The following is a 27690-nucleotide window of genomic DNA, read 5'->3' on the forward strand; positions in this document are numbered from 1 at the left end:
AGCCGCCGCAGTTGTACCGCTACATCGCCGATAAGGCGGCGGACGGCTATTTGGGAAATCAAAAGATTCACAGCTCCTACAAACAGAGGGAAGTGTTAATGGATGTCACTTTAGTCGGACCTCCCTCCACACTTTTGGCTTGATCCACCTCTGGATGACATTAAGCTTCATCAGACATTCAACCCGATGCTGAATTAGCATACAAATTACACACGAGCACTAGCACTCAGAAATGCTTGGAGTTTGGGGTTTTCGGATTTTCGGCTTTCGGTTTTCTGACCACAACAAAAAGCCGACAAATTTCGCCCCAAACGCTTCCAAGTGGCAAACGGCTACCGATTTTATTATTGATAATGTTTTGATTTATCACAAAGATATACAAATTGCCACTGCCCCGAACTTCGGTTGAGGTCCATTCTGTACCGTGCCGCAGGGCGCGGCACTTTTGTGTGTATCTTGTGGATAAACGCTGGGGCATTTCATTCCAGACCATAATTTTTATGCGGTAGCTCGAGAGTCGGTTGTTGGTGTCACTTCGTGCTAAGTTTCATCGTATCTGCACAGAGAGAAATTTGGTGTTTCATTTCGCATTCTTTTTTGTAATATAATTGTAATATCAGATATGCTGAGGTAAACAGATACATACAGCTGTTGATTAATTATTTTAGATATCCAACTGATCGATAAGAATTTAGATTCATTTAACAAAATCGGCTTGTGATATTTTCTCGCTGTGTGGTCTTGCGGCTTCGCCGAACTACTTAAGTTAAGGGATCTCCGGTGCTGGTCTTAATAGACGGATCCGATCCGCATTGACAAATGTTGTTCGTCGCGTTCAGTAAATTGTTTTCGACATTTTCGTGTCGCATTTGTGGTCGAAATCTGCATAATGAGTTGGCAAAACGCTGACAGCTGTCCCAAGTGTCGAAGATTACTCGATGATAAGGCGAGGATCGCTTTGGCCATAAGCGCATTCGTCACAGATTCTCCTTCTCTTCTCGGGCGCAGCTGAAAGGTTGAGGTTGGCTTGAGGATAGCTGCGAGCTGGCTATAATTGGCATGCAGTTTTGGGAGCGCTGAGCGCTGATTGTTGACAACTGGCTGGCACAACTTCATCATCGTCAGCCACGGGAAGCGAGCTCGATCTCGAGCTCTGGTGAGGATCGGATCGGAGCGGATCGGAGCGACTCGGCAAAACAAAGGGCGACATTAATGCACTGCCAGCAGCACTCTCGAAGTCGCCGAAGGGGCGTGACGAATTTGACACAACGGCAATGACTTTATTAACAACTGACTCCTGCTCCGACATCCCCGATCACCCCGGCAGACGTCCCGGCTCAAACCCCCGTCCATCCCCGCCCCTGACAATATGACAATGTACACAAATACACGAGGACCGTGGTGAAGAGAGCTCTCCGGGGATTTGGGCTTGCCAGATGCGACAATAAACACTTTTGCTATTTATGAGGTTTAAATGAACACGGGTCCGCCATCTTGGGTCGCCTAATGAAAGGATATAGAGCCGATACATTTGGCTTATGAATTTGCAGAATTAGAGGCGTGTCGGATCGGTTGAATGGGAATGGATTTGAGTGCCGGCTCGAGTGGTTCGCTTCCTAGGGGCGATGGCTAATTATGATTGACAGGGCGTGTCTCGTCTATTGAGGCGCCCAATTAAGAGTCGTTTTATAATTGATTTTGAATATGAAGGCAATAGCGATAGCGAATGTTCCCAAGCCCCGTCAATTTTCCACTTCCAAGGCAAGCGAAAGGAGAGGAAGCCCTGGCTCGTCAACTTTAGTCAGTCAAGTGCAGGCATTAATCAAACATCGCGGCCATCTTGCCACCAAAATAGGGGGCAGGCGAAGGGATTGGAGAAGGGATTGGAGAAGGGCCCTTATGCAAATGCAGCGTCATAAATAGCGATATAGGGTTTGGGTAACAAATATCGAAACAACACCCCTTCTCAAGGGACTGAATAAACTGGATTTTATATTAACATACTGTGCTACTCATTTTGTCAGCTGGGTACCTATATCATATATATACTTTTGCTGGAACTAATATACTCCATTGTGATCAAGTTATTATTTTGTAATTTTATACGTTAAACATTAAAAGCTAATTTGTCCATACTATGTAGTGTAAAAGTGGAATTTTTTGTAAGCCCTAGATGAGGCCAATAATCATTGGTAAATGATGTCCCGCACTTTAATAAACAGATACAAACACAAATTTGTTTAAATTGCCACTTCCCCTGATTTCTTTTCCCATCTCGAAATAATCAATTATACTCGTTTTCAAAGGGCAGTGTGGGCCGAGACGGAACCCATTATCGATTACTGCTCGCCAGTTACATCATTTCACTTAGCCGACTCTTCAGTCACATTCCCACCGGCAAAGGGCGCAATGCAGTTAAATAGACATTTGCATGCAAAATGCAAGGAAAAGCGAGAAATAAAAAGAAAACCAGGACAAACAGCGGAGCGAAATTGAATAAAAAACTGACACTGACAAACAAACGAAGCGAGGCGCATACAGGGCGCATACGTGATACAACGAGCGGACCAAAGTTGCAATCAATTTGGAAATGCATTGAGTTGAGCTGGGGAGTGGGAAGCGAGGGAAGTGGCAAGACAATCGAATGTGTGCCAGCAATATGCACTTAAACAAATGGAAATATATTATATTAAGGAGAATTAGAGAAAGAAATAAATTTTGTACTTTACATTAATTTTTGCATAGGTTTATCTAAGACAACAAAACTTAATTCGAACACAGGATGTTCCTTGAACGAACAACTATTGTCAGTTCCGGGAACTGTTTTTCCCAGTGCACCAGAGGTCTCAAAACACGGATTCGAAGAGGCTTGTTCTTCCAGTGGAAAATAGATGAGGAGCCGAAGCCAACGGTACAACGAGACATCATTATTGATGACAATTGAGTGGGCCAAAAGAGAGCTGCGAAAAAGCGGGTGAGCCAACAATTACGATAATTAACGCAGTCAGCCGCCTGGAAAGCGGCGGAAAAGAGAGGGAAATAGTGCCGCCAAAGAGAGAGAGCGAGAATGAGAGAGAGAGAGAGGGAGGAAAAGAGAGCGCATGTCAAATTGTACAAATTAATGACGTTCGCACGTTGACAGCGACTTTTGATGCGGTGAGGGGGTCTGTATGGCCCTCGACCAACTGCTATTGGTCCTCTGGTAGCTCTCCCTCTCTCCGTCTCTCTCTTTTCGGCTGGCACGCCCCCTTGGCGAGAGCGAGGCGGCGTTTCCAATTAGACAAGCTGCGCAGCTGCGCGAGTCCGTGACGTCATGGGTGCCAACCAGTTTGGAGGCCCCAAAAACCAGTTGAGAGAGCTTGGCCAAGAAAGAGAGGCAGAGAGCCGAGCAGCATTAGCATCGCATTCTGGCCACGAGCCATTTTCGTTGTTGGTGTTTGTGTTGCACGTTGTGCCGACGTTTTTCGTGTGACAGCCGCGCGTTTTGCCGACGCGTTTTTAATCGCCCGTAGAAAAGAGTTTGGAGCTGAGCCGTAAGGATAGAGCCAGGATGTGCTGAGTGGCCAAAGGAAAATACACCTAGAGATGCCGCAAAGAACTCCCAGTCCCGCTAACTCCGATGTTTCGGTGGGTTCGCCCAGTCCGCCGCCCTTGAGATCGTTGAATATGAAACGATTGCGGCTTTTGAGGAGTCCTATTAGCCTGGAAAATGACCGCCAAAAGTCATCACCCGTTAGGGTCAAGAGCTTTTCCATTGCCGATATCCTGGGGCGAGGGCATGAAGAGGATCGCGTGGAGAAGAAGCCGGACAGAATTGCCATTCCCAATGCTTTACCAGGAGTACCTGCTCCCCTGGCTCTGATCAACGAAAGATTGCAAATGCCCGTGGTGCCGAATTGTCCTCCGCCGGCTGCACTACATACATTTTTATCGCCCGCTCTGCTCCACAGCTATGAGCAGCGTCTGGCCTGGGACTACCAGCGTCAGCTGCAGGAGCACTTCCAGGCACAGGCGCAACTCCTCCGGCACATGACCCTGAATCCCGCGATCATCGCCTCCGAGGACGGCAGTTCAGAGCGTTCCCAGCGATCAAGCAGCAGCAATGGCAGCACCGATTGCTGCAGTCCCACCCAGGCAGAAAAAGTGGAAAAACGTTCCCAAGAGGACAGAATGGAGGTTCCAAAAAAGTCGCCGGAGGAACAGCCAAAGGGGGTCAGCAAATCAAGTGGAGACACTCCCTTAGACGCCCTCTTCCAACTGTCCACCAAGAACTTTGACGAGGAGCAGGGTGAGTGATTTTCAAGTGAATATATATTTCTCTAAAACCAAACAGAAAATGGTTTAACTTACAAACACACCGAACATGAAAGACTTTGCGTCTAAACTGTGGCATCCAGTGGACAACCAACAATCTTATCCTTCACCCCTTTTGCAATTACAATCTTTTTTTTTTTATGTTCCATATGAAAAAATATGCAAACATAATTATAGTGCTAAGATAATAGATGATGCTTCATTAACTTTATTTGCATGTTTTTTTTTCAAGTTTCATCAACACCCCTGAGTATTTGAACTTTTTGTTATATATGATCTGTAGATTTACTTACTCTGCGTTCACCTCTGTGTGCACAACCGCAATCAAATTACATTTTAATATAAACTGATTTCCCAACGAGACCCATCATAACCATTAGCCCGGCCAGCGATTGATCAATTGTTGTCATTACGCCTTGATGAGATTCTGCTTAAGGCGTAAAAACAGTAGTGAGGTCAGCCTGCTCGGCCGAGGTGGCTAAATCAATTTCAGGCCAGCCGGCTGGCAGCTCGCTCGGCATCGCCTTTGATGGCAATTGCCTTTCCCAGACCCAGACCCAGTCCCAGTCCCATACCCATACCCAGATCCACTCGAAGGCCCCAGCCCGGTGATATGATGCTGCTCCAGCTGCGGCGAACTGCTGCTCCAACTCGAACCCAGACTCCAGCTGATGGCTGATGTCTGATGGCTCTGGCGCATGCGTATCGTTCGGCATAATTTGCTTAGCGGCGTTGATTTCTCGTTAAGTCGCAGACGCAAACCGATTTATCCCACACTCGGAATAAAAACAGAAACTGCCGGGAGCCACTGGGAAAACTATTTCTCATAATATCTTATTTTGGAAAACACATCACATCACCTTGATACAAATTACAAACACCAAACTAAGAGTATCTATAAAATATCCTAAACTGAAGTTTTCCTTATTTATTATATCTTCCTTTATTTGTTCGATGTATAACAATATTGGCCATGAATGTCTATTAAAATATCTTGCTACAGCGGCTGCCAACTTTTTTGCGAGTGCACTGACCAGCAATCCATCAGCGAACCCATGGTCTGCGCTTTTGTTCATCAGCTACTGAAATTGAATTTACGCGCCGCACGTACATCAGCCAATTGGTTCGTGCTCCACTCTAGATTGCCGCATTGCCGGATTGCTGGGTTGTTGGGTTGCCACAGAGCCATCTAATCAGCACCAGCTGATTTGATCGGTTGATCGGTTGATCAACTGCTACTGGCATTGAGTGCCGCCCGGGATGATTATGATTATCGCCGAGCTGCACTTAAGCGCCGCAGTTTGCGAAAATTGTATTGCATTTTCCCAAGACAGCATCCGGTGTGGAAGTGGAAGAGGAGACGCGAGGTTGGCCATGGACTGAACCCTTCCTACGGCTGCCTTCTGCAATTTGCCCGGCTGAGCAAAAGCCGTAACCGGCCAGTTGGGGGAAAGATCTGAGGCACTTCCGCCTGGTAATTAGGAGCAGCGACAACTCCCATTGCAACGCCATCGTAGCCCCACTTGGAGCTTGCTCACCGCTCATGACGATTGCCGGCAGATAAACCATAAAGAGACCCAGGCAGCGCATACAAAATAATTACAATGAAAATGGCTGAAAAGTTGCAGCTATTTGAACAATGGACCTGTCGTTAGGTTTTGTCAATTACGCGTGGATACCTGCCACATTACGTCACCGAAGAATGGGTACCCTTTAACACGTTTCAGCAAAGTCGAATAGAATCCAGAAGGGTTAGAAGATGTTTTAATTTAATGTTTACTTTCTTTTAGTTCGAAGAACGGTTTCCTTGTATTTTCTCAGTTAGTATGTAATATTTCTATTGTTCCGCCAATTGAAAATGGAAAGTGGATAATTATTGGGGGGAACTACCCTCTTACAGGGTATTCCGGCAAACGGATGGCGACTTGGGCTCAAAGAAAACCCGGTCGTGGGGTGATCAGCACGGGTTGACGGTGGCTGCCGCTGAAATGTGGGCTTGATGAAACGCCAAGACAATTGGCACAGACAGCCGCGTTATTGAACGCACAAACGGCACAGAGCGGCGGATGCATCCCTAATTACAATTTAATTACTAAATGTTTTCCCACTTGACAAAAGGCGGCGGCCATGGCAGTTGAGGACCAGAACACCAGAAGACCCAAAGACTGCGAAGACTGCGACGCAGCCGAGCATGAACCACAAAACGCACCGCAACCAGATACATTGACAGGCCCTAGACTCACACAGATACTCCGGCCACAATGATGATGGCTCTTCGGGTTGACAGTTGATTTGACAGATAGCAGTGTAAACATTTTACAACATGCGGGCTAAGGTCGCGGGCGGGGCGGAGACAAATAACAATAGTAAAACGCTGGCCGGGTGTTAGTTGTTAGGCTGCCCAAAGAGTCGGAGCTAATTAGTTCAACTAGACGTATACTTAATTTCGAATGGGAGCAAAGTCGAAAATGTAAATAAGTGGCGGATTGAGCATAAATTATAGTTATAATTGGAAATCCGCACGGAGAGTGGGCCGGCCTGTGCGCTAACTACCATGCAAATGGATCCCAGTCAGAGCTGTTAGAGGGCAATTTTCAGTCACGTCAAATCAAACGATCCATAACCGGTCCACATCCACAAATGGTGCTCCCATGTCCCATATCCCATCGCAGCTAATGGGTGGGGTAATGGCTTTTCGAGATTCTACTTTCCGAGCAACGTGACATTCCGAATGGCATGCCTTGGCTTAAAACGCCCCCTACAATGGTAATACATATGTATTTATCAGCTGTGCCAGATAGATTTCCATCTTTCGCATTAGTGGCCACTTGCCCTGTAATTGCTGTTCAAATATTTGCCTCCAGATCGCCGGGTATTAAAAATCTGGTTCCTGATAAAAAATATTAGTGCTGCGTGCATCAAAATCCATAAACAATTTAGCACACAGCTATTTGGATAACAACAATCTCTGTTAGATTATTGTACTAGAGGGCACAAATTGTTTAGAATACCAAGGTTTTATTTGAGTTCCTTGGCAGCTAGGCACAAATTTACTGCACATTCCGCCGATCAATGCGCAAATTGATCAATTGCACTTGCAATTTCATTCAATTTAAATGTTTCCCAAGAAACCCATTCAATAGGCGAAAACCTCTGGCAAAAGTCAACAAGCACCCAGTTCAGACTACACATAAATCAAGCAGACAAAAAGAAATTCCGCTAAAGTGTAAAAATAAAATTCATTTCGAATGATTAATAGCTGCACAGCGTTTCAACAAAATTCGTTAATGACATTAAAACACCGAGCGCGGCGAATACGTATACTATAAAAAAATGTGATTCGCATATGTGCTTATTGAAGCTAGAAGGCGAGACTCGTTTGCCTCAATAAAATCGAGAAAAATGACTGCGGGCGCAAACTGTTCTAACGTCGCATAAAATATGCATGAGATATTGCAAAAAGCCTCCGAGCAGCCGAAACAAGTTGACAAGCCGGCGCTCGGCATAAATTCTCTAATTAACGGTTGCGCCTCAAATATTTTATTAAAAATTATAATTCGCCAGTTGTAAAAGTGGCAGAGAAATATGAGTTTGCGTGCCGACTAACCATAAAGCATTTGCATTAAAACGAGCCAGCGAAAACTACAGAAAACTAGCCGAACCTACGTGGTGGCCCCTCAAAATTGGTTAACTGCCTGATTTGCTTTCACTGGCCCTCGACCCTCCGGGATGGACACCTCTACCAATGTAGCCACGGCATTCCGGGCAATGCCATTTCAAGCGGTACCACTCGGGTGGTCCGTCATAATGGGGCATCCCTCGAGCAAATTGCATGCCTCGCTCGGTTCGGTTAGAGCAAAAGTCAGAGCAAGTGACGCCGGTCAGCAGATACTCGCAACAGTATCTGAGACGCTCAGATACTTAGATACCCAGATACCCAGATGCGCAGATACCCAGGTACACAGATACTCGCCGGCTGAAAAGGTGTGCGAAAGCGACGCACTGAAGGTGTTGCCTGCACGCTTTTGATGAGCACTAATTGAGCTCAAGTTGCATTTTTCTTCTCTGCCCATTACCCGCGATCCGATCGGGCGGAAAGGGGTCCAGTTCGGTTCAGCTCAGTTCAGTCCCGTCCAGTCCATTTCATCCTCCACTGTCCATCGGCGTCAAGATCAAAGCAGGCAGGCCGATCATAAAGACAAGCGAAAATCAAGCATCGACAGTTGCACAAGAGACAGCAAATGAGAGAATTAGCCAGCCGGGAGACCAGTCCTCCGACTGAGAATGAAACTGAATTGGAGTGGAAGTGGATGTGGATGTGGAAGTGGAAGTGGCAAAGGCAGTGGCAGCCGAGCGATAGAGGTGCGAACGAGAGTTGGCCAAGGAGCAGTACATTTGGTAATAACTCTATCAGAGCAGGGCCATATGGGAGGCCGAGGCCAACTGTTGCCAAATGCTAAGAGGGTGTGCTACACGAAGAGAAATCAGGGTGTTTCAGATTTAAACACGGAATAAACCTTTTCAGGATCAGTTCGTAGTGGTTTGCTGTTAACCGTCAATGTATTTATACATCTTTTTATGTATGCTTGAAGCAATTCCCTTCGTAATAAGTTTATATCTTCCAAAAATATTCACAACTCCCATTCAATTGTAGTAGCTTTCTTTTTCCGTGTACCAAATGAACCCAGAAAAGGGGCTGGAATGCGGCATTCAAGTCAGGACCTTGTCAAAGTTCTTAAAAACGCATTCGCATTCTCGTTCCCACTGCGATTCGCATTCGCATTCGCGTTTTTGCCAAACATTAATCACTGGCCGCAGTGAAGAGCTGGGACCGCCCGAGCTGTGAATTTTCGGCATGTGTCGAACATCAAAAGCCCGCGCCACGCATAAAAACCATTTAAAAACGCATTTTCTGCCTGGCCCCTTGCCCCGGAGCAACACTCCTCGCTGACCCCGCGGACCCACGGCGTATAGCGCGCTCTGCATTTGGCCAGCAGTCTTGGCCAACAGGGTCTTGGCCAGGAAACGCGGAGCGCGAGATTGATGCGTTCACGGACAGCCCAGCGAACTACTGCAGCCGGCTGGCGAGGTGGCTCAAAGGCTCGGAGGGGAAAACGCATTTCCTCGCGGCTTTTCCAGCTGCACATTATGTGGGTCAATTGGCGCCTGGTCGGGCAAAACCAGTTTTCCATCCTAGCGCTGGCCATTGTGCGGATCTCAGAGTTCACTGCAAAAAAAGGAGTTCAAACCATGGAAAATTTTTATTATAATTGAACAAATAATAAGTTAGATGATTAAACTAAGCTAGGTAGATAAAATAAATACTTTCCCTCCTATCATATGGGTTTTAATCAGATTAGGAGCATTTTCCAAGCCAACAGTAGGAACGCGGGAGTTTCTGTAATAATCGTGAAAATGCATGGATACAAATCATATTTATATGCCCAGGCCTTTGATGATAAATGTGGAAAAGCCAGCATAAATTAAAGCATTCAAATCATTAGCAGCGATGCCGAACAAACGAGCGATGATCGTTGGTTGGTCAGAGGGGAGGAACCAACCGAGCGGATGGGGAAATTATTCACGGCTACGGATCAGGCGACATTAATGCGAAGAAACATAGTTGCAGATGGTCGGGCTGGACCTCCACTTCCTCCCCAGGAACTCCAGGCTTCCAGTTTTCCAGCCAGCAAGGTGTTGCCCTCCTTCGGGCTTCGACCATTCGCTGCGCCGACAGGTGCAGTCATCTATTTCACTTTTGACGAGCCCCGAGTATCGTTTGATACATGGTAAAACAAGAGGATTCGTTAGGGTTCATCATAATCAGACCGCTCCGTCATAGGATCTTCAAAGAACGTTTAAATTCTGCAGCGTGGCGGATTCTTAATGTATCTGGATAATAACATGAAGTGCAGGAGATCTTGCACTTGATAAAGTGGTTAAATGGGATATAAAACATATTTTGATATCAGAGGGGAGTGGTCCAAACACATGGCAAAAAGTTTGTCACATTAGTTCCTTAGCGCATGTATTAGTTCCATTCAATCCGTTAATCATCACCTGTGATTTCTTCAGTTGCTCAACCTCCCACTACAGTCGGATGCACAAAATCATTTCCTTTCCGACGATTGACTTTCCCTAATCAGTCCATTAAGTCATTTTCACGCCTTCCCCCGCACAGTCAGTACATCAAAGAGGCATTCAGCCCTTCGCTGGAACATATTCGAGACTTCGCCCAAATCCAAAGGGACGAAGGGCATAACGAATGCGGGAATGAATAGAGAACTCAGTGATTTGGAAAAACAAGCACAAGTTGGTGTTGTTATTGTGGATTTGGATGTGGATGTTGCTATTTACACGCAACACGACTGGGAACCAACCAACAACCACCAACAATCACCGCAATAAAGCAGGCCGAGAACGACAAACTTCACGGTAAAATCGAAGGAAGCTGTCGAAAATGTTTTCTTCCCCCGAATCGCTTCCACAGATCGGTATATATAGTTCTATATCTATATGGGCTGCTACTGTGGGCAGTGTCAACAAAGCATTTAACACCTTCAGCGGCACAACAGCAGCCCCATGTGCTGGTGGGTATTTGTGTAATCGTTTATTAAAGTGTGAAGTAAATTAATTTGACTATGCGAGATGTTTGCCGCTGTTTCCCTGGCAAATGACTTGCAATCGCTGACAAGATTAATTAATCCCCTTGCACAGCTGCGGGGAAATCGAAATGAAAACAAAATGTTTGCCTTAATTGATTTTCTTCTCCATGGCATTTCTTTTCGATTTCGTTTGTATTCCGTTTTGCAGTGCAGAATGTTATGACACGTCTCGTTATGCCAACGAAAGGCGTTGTGTTTCATGTTTTGGCCAAATGCAAAAGAGTTGAGTGCAGAGGAAAAATAGTACATAAAAAGTAGTACCTATAAACTGCAAAATACGTATACATTTGTATTGCAGCCACTAATTCCAGTTAATGGATTTAATTTAAAATTACTTTGTAACCAGATATGCAAGATGCAATATATAAGTTCATATCAAAAATAAAATATCTTGGTAGTATAGTAATATATATTATATATATATATTTTTTCTTAAAATGAATATGAATATTAGCATTAGCCCTGTTAATTGTTTTTAATTTCCTGCGTACATACCGACTGATCTGGTTTTTCTGCGTGTAAATACTCGGTTGTTTGGGGCTGTTTCATGTCTGCCGACATTGCAACGCCCCCTTCCCCCTCCCCCCGCCCCTTTACCCATCACCCCTTTCGGGCTTTAACTTAACTCAAGCTCGTGTGTGCACTTTTGACAAGTAATTTAATAAAGCCAGCGACATGACGCGCTGTTGTTGCCAAAAGGTGTTGCAGTTGCTGCTTAAACATGCATAAGCCACGTTAAGAGCGGGGAGCTGGGAAAGGGGCAACCACCGCCGGTGGCTCGAGTGCAAGTCAGTTAGTCACTCAGTCGAGGAGCCGAACCAAGTCGAACCAAGCCAAACCAAACCAACCTTTAGTTTATTTTCGTAGCCGTTTGATTGCAGCTTGTAATCACAATTAAAGTGTTAAACATAAATGCCAGGGGCCAATGGGCAACTAACGAATGTAAAAGAGACAGTCGACGGGAAAAAAACATAAAACATAAAATAAAGGCAAGGAGGCGCACAAGGGTTGCTCACTGGCTTATTGCTCAAGTGGCAAAATGACTGGGGATCGGCCGACGCGACGGATTTCTGGGCTTGGAGTTTATCATTTCACGGACATGTCTACGGGCTGACAGCTTTGGAATTTCGGCAGTTTTTCGATTAATTAATTGACTGCCTGCCACCAGCTAGGCAGCCAGCCAGCCAGTCAAGTTCGAATGCATTTAAATGCTAAGTTTCGTTTGTCATAACAGCGGAACGAGCGAGCAGAACTAATCAAATGGGGCTGTTTTCTGTTTTCTAAAAACATAAGCAGTGGTGTTAACTTAAAATGGTGCTGATTTCCACGTCAAAGCTCTCGAGTCGTAGAGATTATTACACAGAAAAAAATGCACTAAGTTTAATAAAATTAAAATACGAGATAAATAACAAATGACGGTCGCATCCTCAACATACAAGAGTTCTAATAAACAACTTTAATGGCGGGAAATGATTTTACACTTGATTTTATAAATACTCTATATAAAATTTACTAATTCCGCACGCTTTATCAATTTACTAGCTAACCCTGGAAATCGCTTGATTTATCACTTTAATGGTGCGCTTCGTCACTACGTGGACTGCCATTCAGAGTGATTAAAATGTATCTTGTAATTACCTTTTTTTGGCTAAACTAACTTTGCGGCCTTAGAAAATAAATACATACAATTATACAAAGCTAATATAACATGTTTTTGATTGGTGAATTTAATTATACAATGAAACAAGCACTTAAGTACAAATATTGCCTTCAACTTACACATTGGGTTATTTTCAAGCATACTGTTAAACCAATTCTTAATAATTCACTACAAATAAGCATCTAAAGTATGTGGTTAACACTTATAATATATATTTACCAATACCTTGTAATCGCCTTTAATTATAGTCGCACAATGAATTATTCTATCAGTGTAAAAACATTTACAATGCAAATCTTAATGCTAAATGCTTGGCCGACAGATCGCGCCAGGCCAACACCTTTACAAATTACAAGTCAGCATTTAAATGGCCGTTAAGTTTATGACACGGCATCCACGAAATAATCAACTGGCGATCGAACAAATCGGACTCATTAAGATGCCAACCGAAGATCTGTGCCAGTTACAGTTCCACTTTTCGAGTTGGGTGACCAGAAAGCCAGAACTGCGTCCATCAGAGTCGGGCCAGTTAATTGATTTTAATGTGCCAATATCCTGACTGGGTCGTCGTCGGACACAAAACATGTGCTCCCGATGTGGATCGCCACTTTTCATTAATCGCTTTGGTGTTAATTTATGGCGTATCTTTATGGCCCAGACTCGGAATCAATTGCTTCCGTCTTGTGTCGTCTGCGTCGGCCATCATGGGCAACCGTCCACCCGGCAGACGTTTCAGAATGCACTTGAATCTCCTTGCAGCTCCCAGTTCTCGCTAATTATGGCAATTAAAAACCACTAAATGTAAGAAAGAAACGAAATTTTCTATGGCCGATCTTCGTCGTCGCCGTCAAGTGTTCCCTCAAAGGCAGCCAGCCAGTTGAGTTCAAGTGGCTAGTGGCTCGGATTCCCGATTACGGATTCCCAGGTCCCGATTGCGGTAATGAAAATTGCATCTTAATAAAGCATAATCACCGCTCCCCAAATGGAAGGCCCGAGTGTTTTGTCAAGTAGGAGAGAGCTGCCGTCGGCGGTATCCTTTGGTGCGCAGGATATGGCTCAGATACAGCCGCTGATTAGCCGATTAGCCGATCGGCCAAGTGGATAGTGTAGGACAGGCGGGTCCATTAGCAGGCGCAGTTGCATTACACATTATTGAGCATGAGCTACGGCTGGCAGCAACTGCAAGTCATAAACAATTTCAATTGCCGTTGCACATTCGCAACACTCAATTAACGCTTTTCAACAAAGGCCCAGCCAGCAATACACAATGTACACTATACTACATACACTGTGCCATACAACGGCAGCCACAATAACAATAATAATAATGCATTCATCACTTTATGACGGCCCCACATACAAACTTGGCCTAGACAATAGTGTCAACCATAAAGAGATTGCAGAGCCCGAGCGGCGTATCTATTAAATTATGCTTAACTATGTGCCTTTGTTTGGCCACTCAGTGGTTGTGGATGTGGCTGTTGTTGTTGCCACTTAAGACTGCGGAGGCACAAGGCTAGGAGCAGCTGCTGGCCAACAAAGGAGCTCGCAATTCGGCCGACTCTTCTTTACCACTTCCACCTACCACGGCAAGAACATGAAAAAGCGGAGTCATAGAAAGATCTTCCTAAAAACCCACTCTTATTATCGATTTCGCTCGCCATATCAAAAGCCAGATATCAATTGCTCCCGTTTAGCTTTGCCAAAAATAGACGGCCCACGTAACTCTTTTGGCAGACACAAAAGCATCAGACATATGTTCCAGTGTATCGAATCGGCTTGTGCGAGCTCAGATGTGAAATACGTAGGAAATAACACGAATTTTTCATAAATTCTCCTTTTGCATGAGAGCGTGGGACTATTGAACATGGGAATGCAGTAAACATTTCTGGAATACCCTATAATATTTTAGGATGACACAGAATTTCTGTGTGGATAAACAAGTCAATGTGAATATTTCAATCAAATGGCAAAGTCTTACTTTATTCCCAAGAATTTCGATGAACTCATATATAAGTACTCATTTTAATCAATATATACGATTGCCCCTCCAAAGGAACAAAAATACTAAATTAGTTAAACGCAAAATTAAAAATGATCTAAATGATTAAAATTCACTAGTATTGTTTCAGATTTAAAGGCTTAATATATCTTTAAAAATTTAGAAAGAGTTTTTTAAGTCATTTTTCTTACAAGGAGTGAACTTAAACTTTTCGTATCCCTTGCATTTGAATCTGTGCTAAAATTATATCAATTTGGAATGAGACCCATGAGAAGTTACCAGTTACCAAATTAACTGCCTTTTTATGCCTGTTCAACTAACGCTGACCGCTGTATTTCGCCTTGGGCATCACGCACATTTGTAAACGCCAACGAAATTGTCATGGGGCATGTTTGCAGCCATACGCTGCGTATACGTAATGGCAGCCTGGGCGACTGCAACTGCAACTTCGCCTGCGGCAGCCGCTGAGCAAATGCATAAAGTGCTGAATTTATGCGCATTTGGCCGATCGGAGGGGCTGGGAGCCAAGTGGCTGCCAACGGGGCGTATATTTAATTAAATAAATTCCAAGAGCGACGTGGCTTTTTTTGCGTTTTTGTGCGTAAATTTGTATTATAAGAGTGCTGATGTGTGCGTGCATGTGCGTCACCTGCAATTAAATAAATCTGCGCATTGTTTGCAGTGCCGTTAAAGCGGCAACCATAAATGGGACAGTAGTATTTGCAACAGCGGGCGTTACACTATCCCCAGGGGATTTTATAATGCTTTTAATGTGCAATAGTTTTCCCAGATATACTATGCATAAAATAAATAATATTGTAAGTGATTATATGCACACGCAATTATTTTAAAGAAAATGCTGGGTATATGCTTTTACATCCTAACAATATCTTGCACATCGTATCTTACTTTCAAGTAATCACAAAAAAACTTGTCCGTAGTAACCAAATTACAAGCTAAATATGAATCTTGTACTTTCGATTTTCTATAAAAACATCAGTTTCTTGCAGTGTGCACGATGATGTGTACAAAAAGTGCATTTGCACAATATTTAATGTTAATTTATTTGGCTTGTCATCCGGCGAGCCTTGCAATTACGAAGGCTAAGTGTGTGCCACGCCCACCGCAGCCTGAGTGCCGAGTCTACTACACAAAAACACGCACTCGCAGAATCAGGCCTACATACTTACATACATACTTATGCTTATATCTAAACCAGACATATATCAACGGCTTAACAATTGGCTCAGACTTGTCGTCAGGTGGCCATTGCCGTTAAGCCTCCGCTCTTCCACCGCCGACCTCGTCGTCCTGCCCATTTCCACTTCCAATCCCGTTCTTGACGCCTTGCGTGTGCCACTCCCCCTGCCACACCAGCTACCCCTCCAACCGCCTAACCGCCCATCCGCCCACTGCCCCGCCCTCCCCTACCCTCACGCATTCTGATACTTTAATTTATGGTCTCGCTCGCAGTTTATTTGTCATGCCAACATGCTGTCGCCGTAATTATACACATAACCGTAACTAGTTTTTTGTGTTTTCGGTGCAACATGCAAAACACTTTTTACGGCCCTCGCAACACGAACGCACATCAAAAGCGCCATGCAAATGGTCGCTTGTTATGGCTAATAGCTCGGATCGCATTGGAACAGAACCCGTTCTGAAGACCAGTCAATAGAGGACGCAGAAACGGTTATCGGTACCCAAGACGTGGCTATTTCGGATCAAATGGATATGTAGCCGGCTAGGTAATAAGTGTATTTCGCACATTCGAATGTCTTTATCTTGACGATTTCAGTTAAGAGGCTATTATAAATAAAATATGGTGTTAATTAGATTTATGAATAGATGCCAATGTAAATTATTCAAGTGTATCTGTGTACTTTTTGTTGATTTGGAACTTAAAACTTTACAATTGAATACAGGTTTAAGTTCCAACAACCATAAGTAAGAGGGAATGAAACATCAAGTATTATCTGAGAATTTTGTGTTGCGATACCTATTAAATTTAATAAATTTAAATAAGATTATCTTTTTATGCCAACTCTATTTGCGACAAATGGCTTTTCGAGCCTCTCAGCTGGTAGCCAAGTGGCATTTTTCCAACTTCTCGATGCGAACGGCCATCGGCAGTGAACTTTCATTTTATGGCACTCACTAAAAACAAAACCTACGAGCGCGGCCCACTGCTCTTGCTTAAAGCCGCTTATCTGGCCGGCTATATCGATAAACATAAATTATGCGATATTGTCGTTGTCGCCCCAAACCGGCGACTACAAGCTGAAAACTGCCAACTGCCAAGTGCCAACTGCGGACTGAAAACGGCAAGCGGGCCAACGCCTTTTCGAAAACGGGCAGTCAACATGCAGGCGCACATAAAAACTCACCATAATGATAACGATAATGATAACGATGCGCAGCGGTTTGTTGTTTTACAGCAAAATTATGTGTTATTAGCGCGCAGGCGCACATGCACTGCGATGAGAGATGCACTTGCTCGTCGTCCTGCTGGGCGATCGCAGTGTTATAAAGATGCCTGCTTTATCACACGGCTTTCGGGATCGGCGGGATCGAAGATCAAGCGGATCACGGACCGTTTTAGATAGGTATAGACCCCTAATGGGGACTCCTAGTCCGCGGCAAATTAACTTGTTCCTGAGTTGCGAGTTCTGCCGCTCGTGCCGCAATCTGCGCTCCAGTCGCATGGGTACTAACGGAAATTTATCATAAATTCCAATACCTTACGACTAATGGGCGTTGATTAGCTAATTTGCCGCGCTCGTTTCATTTTCCACTCATGCCTGGCAAGTCATTTCAAATACTTAATACTGACTCGTTGGTTGCTTTTCGTCGTCAGAGCCGTTCGATCAAAACCCTCGCCAGCACATTTGCCAGCACTGCACTGAGAAAAATCTCACCATCGATCTACATCAAATAATCAAATTAATCGTAAAGTCTGAGGAAAGTCAGAGTAAGATAGTAATATTCTCGAATATATATATTTTGGTTCAAGTAATTGAGTGATAATATATTTATATATGTACATGTAGATATTTTTTCATTCACCAAACAGCTTATAATTCTCAATTTATTTTTGGAGAGCCCAATCATTTAGCACTACCCACAATGATAAGGTCCCAAAGTATTAAAGTTAAAAATAATAACTTTTTTCCCAAGTGCACGACCAGTCCATCTCCTGTTTGCCGTCGGCCCGTTCGCTTTGATCTCCGCTTAGGAGCTACAAATGCATTGCTTGCCCCGAAATAATGAATGAAATCGAATCGGAGCCAAATACCGGGCTAAAACCAAATTAAATGCCGTTTTGGCTTTGTGCGTTAACAGAGTCTGGTTAGGCAACCAACAACGACGGATTAGCATAGCGTGTTGTTACTGTATCATTTTTGGCACGCATGTGCACAGGCTCTCCGTTCCCGTACTGCTCTAACTGGACGTGCTATCCCTCTCTCTCTCTCTGGGCCCAACAATGAGAAGATTAATTTATGTTATTAAGTCGGCACGGCAGCCTTTGATCTTCGCTTCTGCGAGGTGTAAGGTAGGCCAGTCAATGGCGGTGGCAATGCCGGCACCTGAAGAATCCCAAGCCCCCGCCCAGAACCCAGAACCCAGAACCCAGAACCGCAGAGCCTCAGAACTACAGAACCACGAACAATCGATGCACATAGCGATCGAGATCTACCCCATCCGATCAGATCCGATCGGATTCGATCGCATCGCATCCGATCGATCGCACGACCCTGACCACAGAAACCCCCGCTACCTGCAGCGAGTTAGATTGCCCCTGGTCCTGGTCGCTGCGAAGTTGAGTCCAAGTTGAGGAAGTCATTCGAAGATTCTGGTTCCGACTCTCTCTCGATTTCTCTGGCTGCGCATCACTACATTAATTTGTAATTTATGACAGCTTGTCATAATATCAACGATACTGCGCTTGTAATCCCCAGTAATTTAGGTACCATTACACAAGGTGATAGTCGAGTAAATTAGGCACCGAGTAAATAAATATATTATAACTTATTTGTACATTTTATGTTAGTTACATTTCGTAACAAGCGAGTACATTTTCCGTTTATACTTATAAATTGTGTTACGACTGTTCATTTAATTGATAATTAATTATTTAAATAAATCTAAAATTATAGTTACTTCTATGTGTCGCAGAAATTACTTCATTTGTTTCGGATTTCCGAGAACTAACTTCGTTAGCTCATTTCTCTGAGTGCAGCTAACTCCTCGCCGAAAGGCATTCACATTTAATCAAATTTAAAATTGATTCCCAACCTGTGGTTTTTGTTGGCGAGTCGATCATTAATAAGCACTCGATGTGTTTTCCTCTTGTTCGCCGCCGCTTTGGTTTCGCTGAGTTGTCAAAACTATCGTACAATGTCTGTGGGGCAAGTTTAGCGGCTCGGCGATCGCGATGGTTATGGCCATGGTGATCATCATCAGCAGGGATCCATTCATCTAGTGGCTGCTTGGGGCATTGTTGGCTTTACATGCCGTTGTCAACGCTCTTTGTTGTGCCACCAATAGAGCGGCGGCGCCTTTGATCCGGCGGCCAGTTCAAAGCCCCCAACGAACTTCTAACTCAATTAGTGTGTAGTTTTTTAAACGGTTTTGATTACAGCGCATATTTCTCGCCCTTCTTGCCCACCGTCTCCATAGACATGCTACTTATAAAGACATTAAGCCAGCAAGCCCATTCCGCGCGATGGGCTGGCCCACATTGGAGTCGTGTGTGCGAGGAGGCTGGTCCAGGAGTCGGAGCTGGGGAAGGTCACTCAATCAGGGCGCAGGATCCCATCCCATCCCGGCCTATCCATCCCGAGAGCCGCTGTCTGCCCTTTGATCGCCTTTTAATGATGATGACCATTGTTAGCTGATGTTAGCGATTGCAAGCCCAGATTTTCACTTAACATCAGCCGCCAAATACCGCCGCCCCAGATCGGGAGGGTCCATCCACCACCGAAAGGGGTAGTGAATCTGGGCCAGAGGGGGGAACACAGCGCCCAAATTGCAATGCTACGTAAGTTTTATTGTCTCGCACCGAACAAGCGATGCTCACACAGTGGTATAAATTGCGCTACGGTTGGCCATAAAGCTGCCATCATGGGAACTCGACTCATTACTATATCGACTGACTATTAACAGTTTCTAAGTGTGTATTTCCAATAGTTCTTATAACAAATGTTGATTTTTTACTACCTTACACAAAAGTTTTGTAGTTGAACAAAGTAGGCGAGCAAAATTCATTTGGGCTTTAAAAATTATGTGACTGCAACGAATTTTTTCACATTTTAAACATCGTTACATCTTTAAAGGAATACACCGATATTCCAATATTCGCGTGTTTCTATATTAAATTCTTTTAACAGTCGTCGTAAGAAAAATTACCTACGAATTTGGGGATACATGAATTCGAAACATTTTGTGGGGCGTACTAAAAGTTACTTTCCAAAATATTGTGCATATATGTTTTGTCTTTATGTCCATTAATATTTTCATTCATTGCTTCTTAATATAATGATTACTGCATTAACAATTTTTATAAGTGCCAACCAATGTGTTCTTAATTAACTCTTAAATCTCTACTATTCAGCATGCTCTTAAATTATAAACAGAATTACCTTTTAACGCCGTCTACTGCAGGTACTGGTTTTTATCGATGTCTTTATGATTTTGACCCACTGTCGCTGCAACTTCATTCCACTGCGCCTCGGGAGGCGTCGAAACATGGTTCTTGCAGACATCGCCTGGGATCCAGAGACTGGCTCCAAGCCCCTCCATCTGTCCCTCCGCCCTGTCACGTCCCGTCCCGCCGATCCGAACTCCCAGTCTGCAGCTTCGTGTTCGGCCGAGTCTTACACTGACTGACTTCATTGCTCTTTACGTTACGTTAAGTTTAAGTATACGTTTGCCCACTGCCCGAGCGCCATCTCGTTTAATCTGCCTTTTAGAGGGCGGGGCCATAGTATTTTATACGTGTTGATCAAAGGGAGCCGACACTTTGTCTCGGAGCCGACGCGTTGTCCCCTCCCGCCCGTTGTCCATCCGAAGCTTTGCGTAGCGCATGCGCAACGGTCCGATCGTGAATCATGTGGCGGATGCCAAGCATGGGGATCGGGATCGGAATCGGGATTGGCATGGTCGGGTGGTTGTATGGATGATTGGATGGATGGATGGACGGGTGTCCCGCGGAGGAGTGTCGGTGTGTGGCCGGGCTCCTCTCGTCTGGCCCTACGTACATATACATTATTGAATTAAGGATGACCACGTTTTCGGCGCTTTGTTTCGCTGCGTCGGAATCGCAATTGATTTGCCAGCCATTAAAATCAATCAAATGTAGTGCCGGGGGTGGTCCAAAGAGTCCACTGGCAATTACAAGTGAAAGTCGCAAGTCAATAGTCAGTGAAAGGTTACATCTTCAAGTGATCTTTAGTAATTAAGAATTTTAATAGATCCATTTATACATGCACCTTGTACTTTATGCTTAGAGGCTTTACTTAAAGTTTCCGTATCCATAAGCTCGATCGATTTTGATCATATGTTTTGGCACCAGCTCAATTTTGGGGCTGTGCAGAGTGAGTGAACATCGCCTGCAAACGATTTGTGGGTTTACCCTTTATGTTTACATATATTGGAGAACGAGCCGCAGGACATCGGAAAGAAAGTGCCCCACTATCCGATCGTTCGGTGCATGTACATGTGTATGAAGAAATTAGCCGTCGAAAACATCTGATTGCTGCCCCCAGGTACCGTTGACATGTTCTTCCACTCGCCAAATTGCCGGGGCGCTCAGAAATTATTGGCCATGTTAATGTTTACAAGATGTAATATCGCAATCAAAATAGCTGCGGGCCAACATGAACATGAATACTTTACGCTCTGCCGCAACGTACGAAAATTTCAATTAAGGAGAAGGGGCAGAAAAGACCCAGAGAAAGTCCTTTATGCCAACAGCTAATCAGTAATTTCAATGGCCTAAAGGTGTCACGCAGAGACCCATTCTATCCTGGTATATAAACACTCAGTGATCTTGGGCTTATGTCCGTTTTAATAGCCAACCTTCCATTCATATATTTTAGTATTTCTTACCTTGAACATTCCATTTGATTATTAAAATATTGCTTTCAAGAATCTATTTGTTTTTTCTACACCGCAAGCATTAATTAAAAGGACTTAGCTTGTTAGTGCCATTGTAAGATATCAGAATATAAGATCTATATCTGGACTGGCTGTTCTGAGATATCAGAATATAAGAATGTATCTATCATGCATCAGCTCCTCCTTAATAACGTCCATTTTGGGCTAAAAAGAACACTGGTTATAAACTCGGGCCTGTTGCCAGATCTCCGGGGCGGTACAAATGACAACAAAATACAAAAAGTTATGGGCGCATTACGAGCGTGTAAACAAGGGGCCAACGATGACAGTCTTCCAGTTCGAAGGAAGACCCCACCAGTCGAAAAGTCGCCAGCTCGAAAATGTGGAGAAGAAAATACCAAAATTTATAACTTTCTCGTTATGGAGACGCACCCCGCGCTCCACTTCGATTCGTAATGATAATGGGAATGGGAATCTCCGTGGCCAGCTCACTTTGTCGGCGGCTAAATTTGTCTCATCTTCTTATATTAATTTGTGTTATTGTGCCTCGGCCTTTCGTAGGCCCAGCAACAACAACAGCAACAGCAATAATAATAATAAAAGAGCCAGCAACAAAGGTAGCCAAAAGGTATCGGGTTTTATAACCTGCTCGAACTCATCAATTTCATTGCTAACAACACGCAGACACGCCAAAGTGAGAAAAATATGCAGGGCCCGCCATCGACTTTGATCCGGTCTGAATCATCGCTGGGATCTCGGATTCCAGATACCATATACCAGATCCCGAGATTCCAAAACCCAAAGTGGGTACTTTTCATATTCGGGGAGAAGGAGAGACGCCGGCAACGTCATAAGTAAACTTCTCGTGTTGTTTCGGGGATTTCAAAAAGCCATTTAGAATAAATTAACCGGGACCTACCGCTAAAAAGATCTCTGATCCGATCGGATCACAAAGCGGCTCTCCGCAACTTCGTTTTCATATTGTGCTCCTCAGAGCCCCAAACCCCAAACCCCAAGACCGAAGCCCCAAACAGGATTAAAATTAGTTTTTGATTACGCTTTCGAGCTTCTGGACAACGCAATTTGTGGTCTGCCGCTGCTGCTGCTGCTGCTTCTCCTTCTCTTCTGGCCATAATTAGCGCTTTTAGCCAAACTCTTTTGCATCCGAAGGTCGCCTTTGTCCTTTGCCGGCTCGAGTTTGAAGTTTGTCATAACGCTGTGGTGGCGGCGATCTTATAAAGCTATTGGCAGGTATTTAGGCATCCCAGAGCCCTGGGAATGTGAAATTCCTTGCGGTCGTAAATCCGAAAACCCGAAAAGCCCAAGCTCCTAATTGAGTCTTCCGCTGGCAGCCCGATTTCACATTCCACATGTCATGCTTTTGGCCTGCTTTCCTCCGGCCAAATCCAGCTACCAAACCAGCCTGCCTACCTACTCGCCTTTCAAAGGGTCCGCTGCGATCCGAAACATTTAAAGAGCGTGTGAACAGCAGGCACCTTGTGGCAAACAATCGAGTGTTCCCGTACCCTGGGCATTAGCATTAGCATTAGCCTTATCCGAGCGATGCGATACGCATCTTGGTAGCACCACAGTATCTCGACGCTGTGATCTCCACTGCCTTTTATTATGATGTTCGCTTTATGCGTGCATCCCCGAAGATTACCATTACCACTGCCACCACCGCTGCCACATTTTCGGCCGCTGGCTGATCTCGTCGACTGATTGATTTGGAGCTGGCTTTAATTGAATCGTTCGGACTTAATCAACATAATTGCTCCGGCACTTTGAGCCGCACTCTGGTTACAGCCTGAGCCGCAGCTCATTTTCCAAAACAATCTCGATCGATGCGAAGGAGCGGAAGAGCCGGTCGTGATCCGGCATTAACCAGCGAGCGTTTAATTAATTGCTGTTAATTTATGTGCCTCCCAGTAGCAGAGTCCAGCTAATTTGCCTAATTACCAGCCACACCATTAGCCATGCGCACCAGGAATGGACTCCAGATTGGCCGTTGATAAGGCACGCCATTTCAAATCGCGTTGCGGCCGTGCACTCAAAGAAAAATAATTGTATTAGCAAGTTCACATTAGTATGGGGGGTCTAGACTAAAATTGGCTACCTAAAGCCACTATAGTTTCTCTTATATCTCCTATTTATATTCAAATAAACAGTAGGTTCTCCCATCGCAGTTTTAATATTTGCGTTCCGGTGCAGTTTCTTATATAAATAAAATAATAATCATACTAGTTTAAGCATTCGTTTTTTTTAGTTCTTGCCTTTACATACGATGCGTTATAACAAATAATTGTCTAGACCTAAAATACTTATGTATATTTTTGTAGAATTACTATATATTTCCCCGTATTAAATCAAGTCGTTTAAAATCAAATACCATAGAAAATGTTTCCTTTGGAAATACTTTCGCCTTCTGTAAAGTTTTAAAAAGTATAATCCTTTCAATTCAATTCAGATTTGTTGTAAAATGTTTTAGAGGCATATATTTCCGGTTTATGTTAATCCTTGGAGATTTACAACCGACTTGACTTTTGCGTAGTGTACACTCCGCCGCATTAGAAGCAGGCCCAACCCACTGGCACAAGGACAATGCGTCATTTTGTTTGTGTCTCAATTAGCAACGCTACCAGAAGGCATAAGTTATGCGTACTTTCCAGACAACAGGAGCAGCTCCTTGGACCCATTGTGCTGGATGTCGCCCGGTGGTTCGGTGGTTAGGTGTGACTCTCCGCCGCCTGCCACAATGATTAGTTATGCTGATGACATTGTTTGTTGGCCACGACTCGAGGTGTAGGTGTTCACCAGGTGACGGACTAGGTCGTAATTCTTTTGGCAAATACCCGTGCAGTTTAGCTCCGTCTGGGCGGCTGTAAGTGCCGCAACTGACACACGCTCTCCATGTGGGTTAAGCCATTAACCAGGCTCCGACTTGGTCCAGCCCCCCGAAGTGCAGTTTCTTAATTAATAAAGCTCAGCAAATGGCCGAAAACACACCCAGCATCGCGATCCCCAACCAGTTTTTGGCCAACAGCAGGCTAGCCACGGCCTTTAATTAGAGGCGTGGCTAGGACGTGGTATTGATGGCAAGTGGGCCACATTAAACTGGCTAATGGAAAAAATTGAGCTGGCTAATGAATCGAATTCGGTTAGGTTTAAGAAAATGGCAAACGGTGCCCAGACTATCCGCATTCCATCTTTAATAAAGTATTTTTTGTACATTCAATTTTAAGCAAACTAATCTTGCTTATCTTGTTTTAAGCAAACCTGTGTTTAGGTAGTACTTGCCAAAGATTTTGTTACCAGACAAATGTGTTTACCCTCAAAAATTACCCTCAAAAATTAGTTACAAAGTACAAGAACCTACTCGTTTAGCTTACTTTTTAAAAAGTTATTTAACGCATTAGCAAAAACCCAACGAAGGGCACGACTCACGCACATTTTAAGTGTCCTGAGGGCATTCCTACCATTTACCTTTAATTAACTCTTCATGTTCCTGCTCATGTTAATGGAAAACACGTTTATGTGCACTTCCTACCGCCAAGGATCCTTTCAACCCTCGATTACTGGTGGCAAAGGGCGTTCCCCAAACAGTAGATTATCTAGCCTCACAATAAACACATAAGGATAGTGTCAAAATGGCTTTGGACCCGAATTTCGACTTTAACCGCAAGGACACCGGGGAACAAGGGAATAGGGAATAAATCAACCCCGCCATTCCTGCACATTTCAAGGACCAAATTCGGGTGTCTTAATTGTTATTTGTCGGACATGTTTAGCAACAACTGTATTGCCCGACAGGGTTTCCACTGCGCAGCTGCCATCTTCGCCCATCGTCGAACTTCCTGGGTCCTTCTGGATCCCCCAAATTCAACCCCATAAACGAACAAGGCAACAACCATTTCCGTTGATACTTTGGCTGAGCACTCACACTCATTCGCGGCGATCATTCCGCGGCGATATAAATATCGGGCATTAATAAACACTCGACCGAAAGGCGCAGAAATTGAATTGCTCGCGATAAATAAACAATTCCTAATGGGGTTGGGCTGGCTGGCATCCATTGGGTTCAACTGGGTTGAAAGCCGTTTCCGCCGAGAAATACTTTCGAAAAAAACAAAACCGACGGTAAAAACATCAATCAGCCGCCGTATTACCTTTAAACATGCCAAAAACAAATACCGGCAATCAAAATCCAAATCAAATCAAATCCCCATCGAATCGCTTAAGAAAACAACACAGGGGAAATCATTCAACGTGGCGTGGCCAATAAAAAGCGATGGGTATGGGTATGGGTGTATACACATACATATATAGAAGAAGCTATAGCTGTCTTTATGACCAACGATTTGTGGATGTCGGATTGTCTATTATGAATTCCATCGAATTGTGTGTTTGGAATTGCTCTAACCACGAGCATTTCAGTGATTGAATCGAAAGTGCCGGTGAGTGCGTAGAGATCGGCCGTAAATGCGACCATTAAAGCATCCTCACAATGATCTCCGGACAAAGATCTGACCTGGCTGCAAAAGCCTAGAGCCAAAAGTCCCATAAACCCCCACCGTTTTACGATCATCCGTGTGAAGCATATAAAAGTGACTGATATCTGAATAATTTACGATGCCATCACACCTTTCCGCTGCCGATATAGTTGATTTTAAAGTTGATCTTTTGCATTGCAGATCCCGCCACGTTGAACATATTTGCCACGCGCTCCAATCCCAAGAAGAAACGCAAGTCCCGCACAGCATTCACCAACCAGCAGATCTTCGAGCTGGAAAAGCGCTTCCTCTACCAAAAATACCTTTCGCCAGCGGATCGCGACGAAATCGCCGGCGGCTTGGGCCTCTCCAACGCACAGGTGAGTATGGGAATGTCTGTAGGTGCTGGTCAAGGGAGAAAATACTATTGAAAATCAAAAGTGTGGACTCCCACCTTTCAGGGGTCAAATTCAGTATTCAGGAGAGAACTTTTCCTTTTCGAAAGGCCATTGGCGGATAAACCTAAAACATACTCTTGTTGAAAATCTGCTGTTTCTTCGTTTTTCTCAGCGAAATATCTATATACATCTTATTCAGACCCACAATTTCGTAGACTCGCCTGGTAGTGCCTATTTATTTTTCGGTCAACATGTAAATATATAATATATAATATATAATATATATAATGGGAATTGTTTTTTCTTTGGCTGAGTAAATGGTATGTGATAGTCCAGGAACTCGACTACAACATTCTCTGTTGTTTTAATGTAGCAATTTTGTTCTAATGTCTGCAAATTAGTAAATATGCGCGTCCTAAATTGTTTAGCGATTGCCTATACTTATTAAATGTACATATAAACCTAAAACATATCATCTTGATTTTGAAAAGTATTCTCCTCTTTGTGAACCAGTAAAGAGCAACTAATAATTTTTCCTTTAACAGGTCATCACTTGGTTTCAAAATCGAAGGGCCAAACTTAAGCGTGACATGGAGGAGCTGAAGAAGGACGTGCAGTGCGAGAAAATGTCAGCGAACCAAAGCTTTTTAAAGAACGTTAATGACTTGACTATTTTAAAGACCCGACCAGTCAGCAGATCCCAATCGCTCGCACCACCACCACCCACATCACCACCAGCAACACCACCAGCACCACCAAGCTCACATGCAGAGCATAGGATCGGATAGGGATATGGATAAGGATAGGGGTCGGGAGAAGGATAAGGATAAGGACAAAGAGGAGCTGCGCATGCTGAAGCTCATGACCCTGATGCGCTATTCCGATGGCAAGTTGCTCTATCAGCAGCCACCGGCATCGTATTTGCCCATTCCCCACAGGCAAAATGCTGATTAGCCTAATTTGTAAACTATTGAAAATAACGCTTTGAATGTATCTATTTTGCCAAAAAATAAACCCGCTTAGTTTGAGAAGAAATGGCGAA

The 27690-nt window shown here is 44.2% G+C and overlaps 1 protein-coding gene across 2 annotated transcripts; it reads left to right on the forward strand.

Moving 5' to 3' along the window:
- The first annotated feature begins 3410 nt into the window (after nt 1-3410).
- On the forward strand, nt 3411-27683 carry LOC117144412 (homeobox protein Hox-C9). Of its 2 annotated transcripts, none has more exons than XM_033309553.1 (4): nt 3411-4288; nt 26452-26630; nt 27194-27276; nt 27339-27520. In XM_033309553.1, the coding sequence occupies exons 1-4, from the start codon at nt 3586-3588 to the stop codon at nt 27424-27426; spliced, it is 1053 nt and encodes a 350-aa protein (XP_033165444.1). In that variant the 5' UTR covers nt 3411-3585; the 3' UTR covers nt 27427-27520. The 2 variants fall into 2 exon arrangements, with proteins under 2 accessions (XP_033165444.1, XP_033165443.1); XM_033309552.1 differs by having other exon boundaries at nt 3412-4288; nt 27329-27683.
- The last annotated feature ends 7 nt before the right edge of the window (nt 27684-27690 follow it).

This window comes from Drosophila mauritiana, chromosome 3R, assembly GCF_004382145.1.
Source record: "Drosophila mauritiana strain mau12 chromosome 3R, ASM438214v1, whole genome shotgun sequence".
Taxonomy (NCBI): domain Eukaryota; kingdom Metazoa; phylum Arthropoda; class Insecta; order Diptera; family Drosophilidae; genus Drosophila; species Drosophila mauritiana.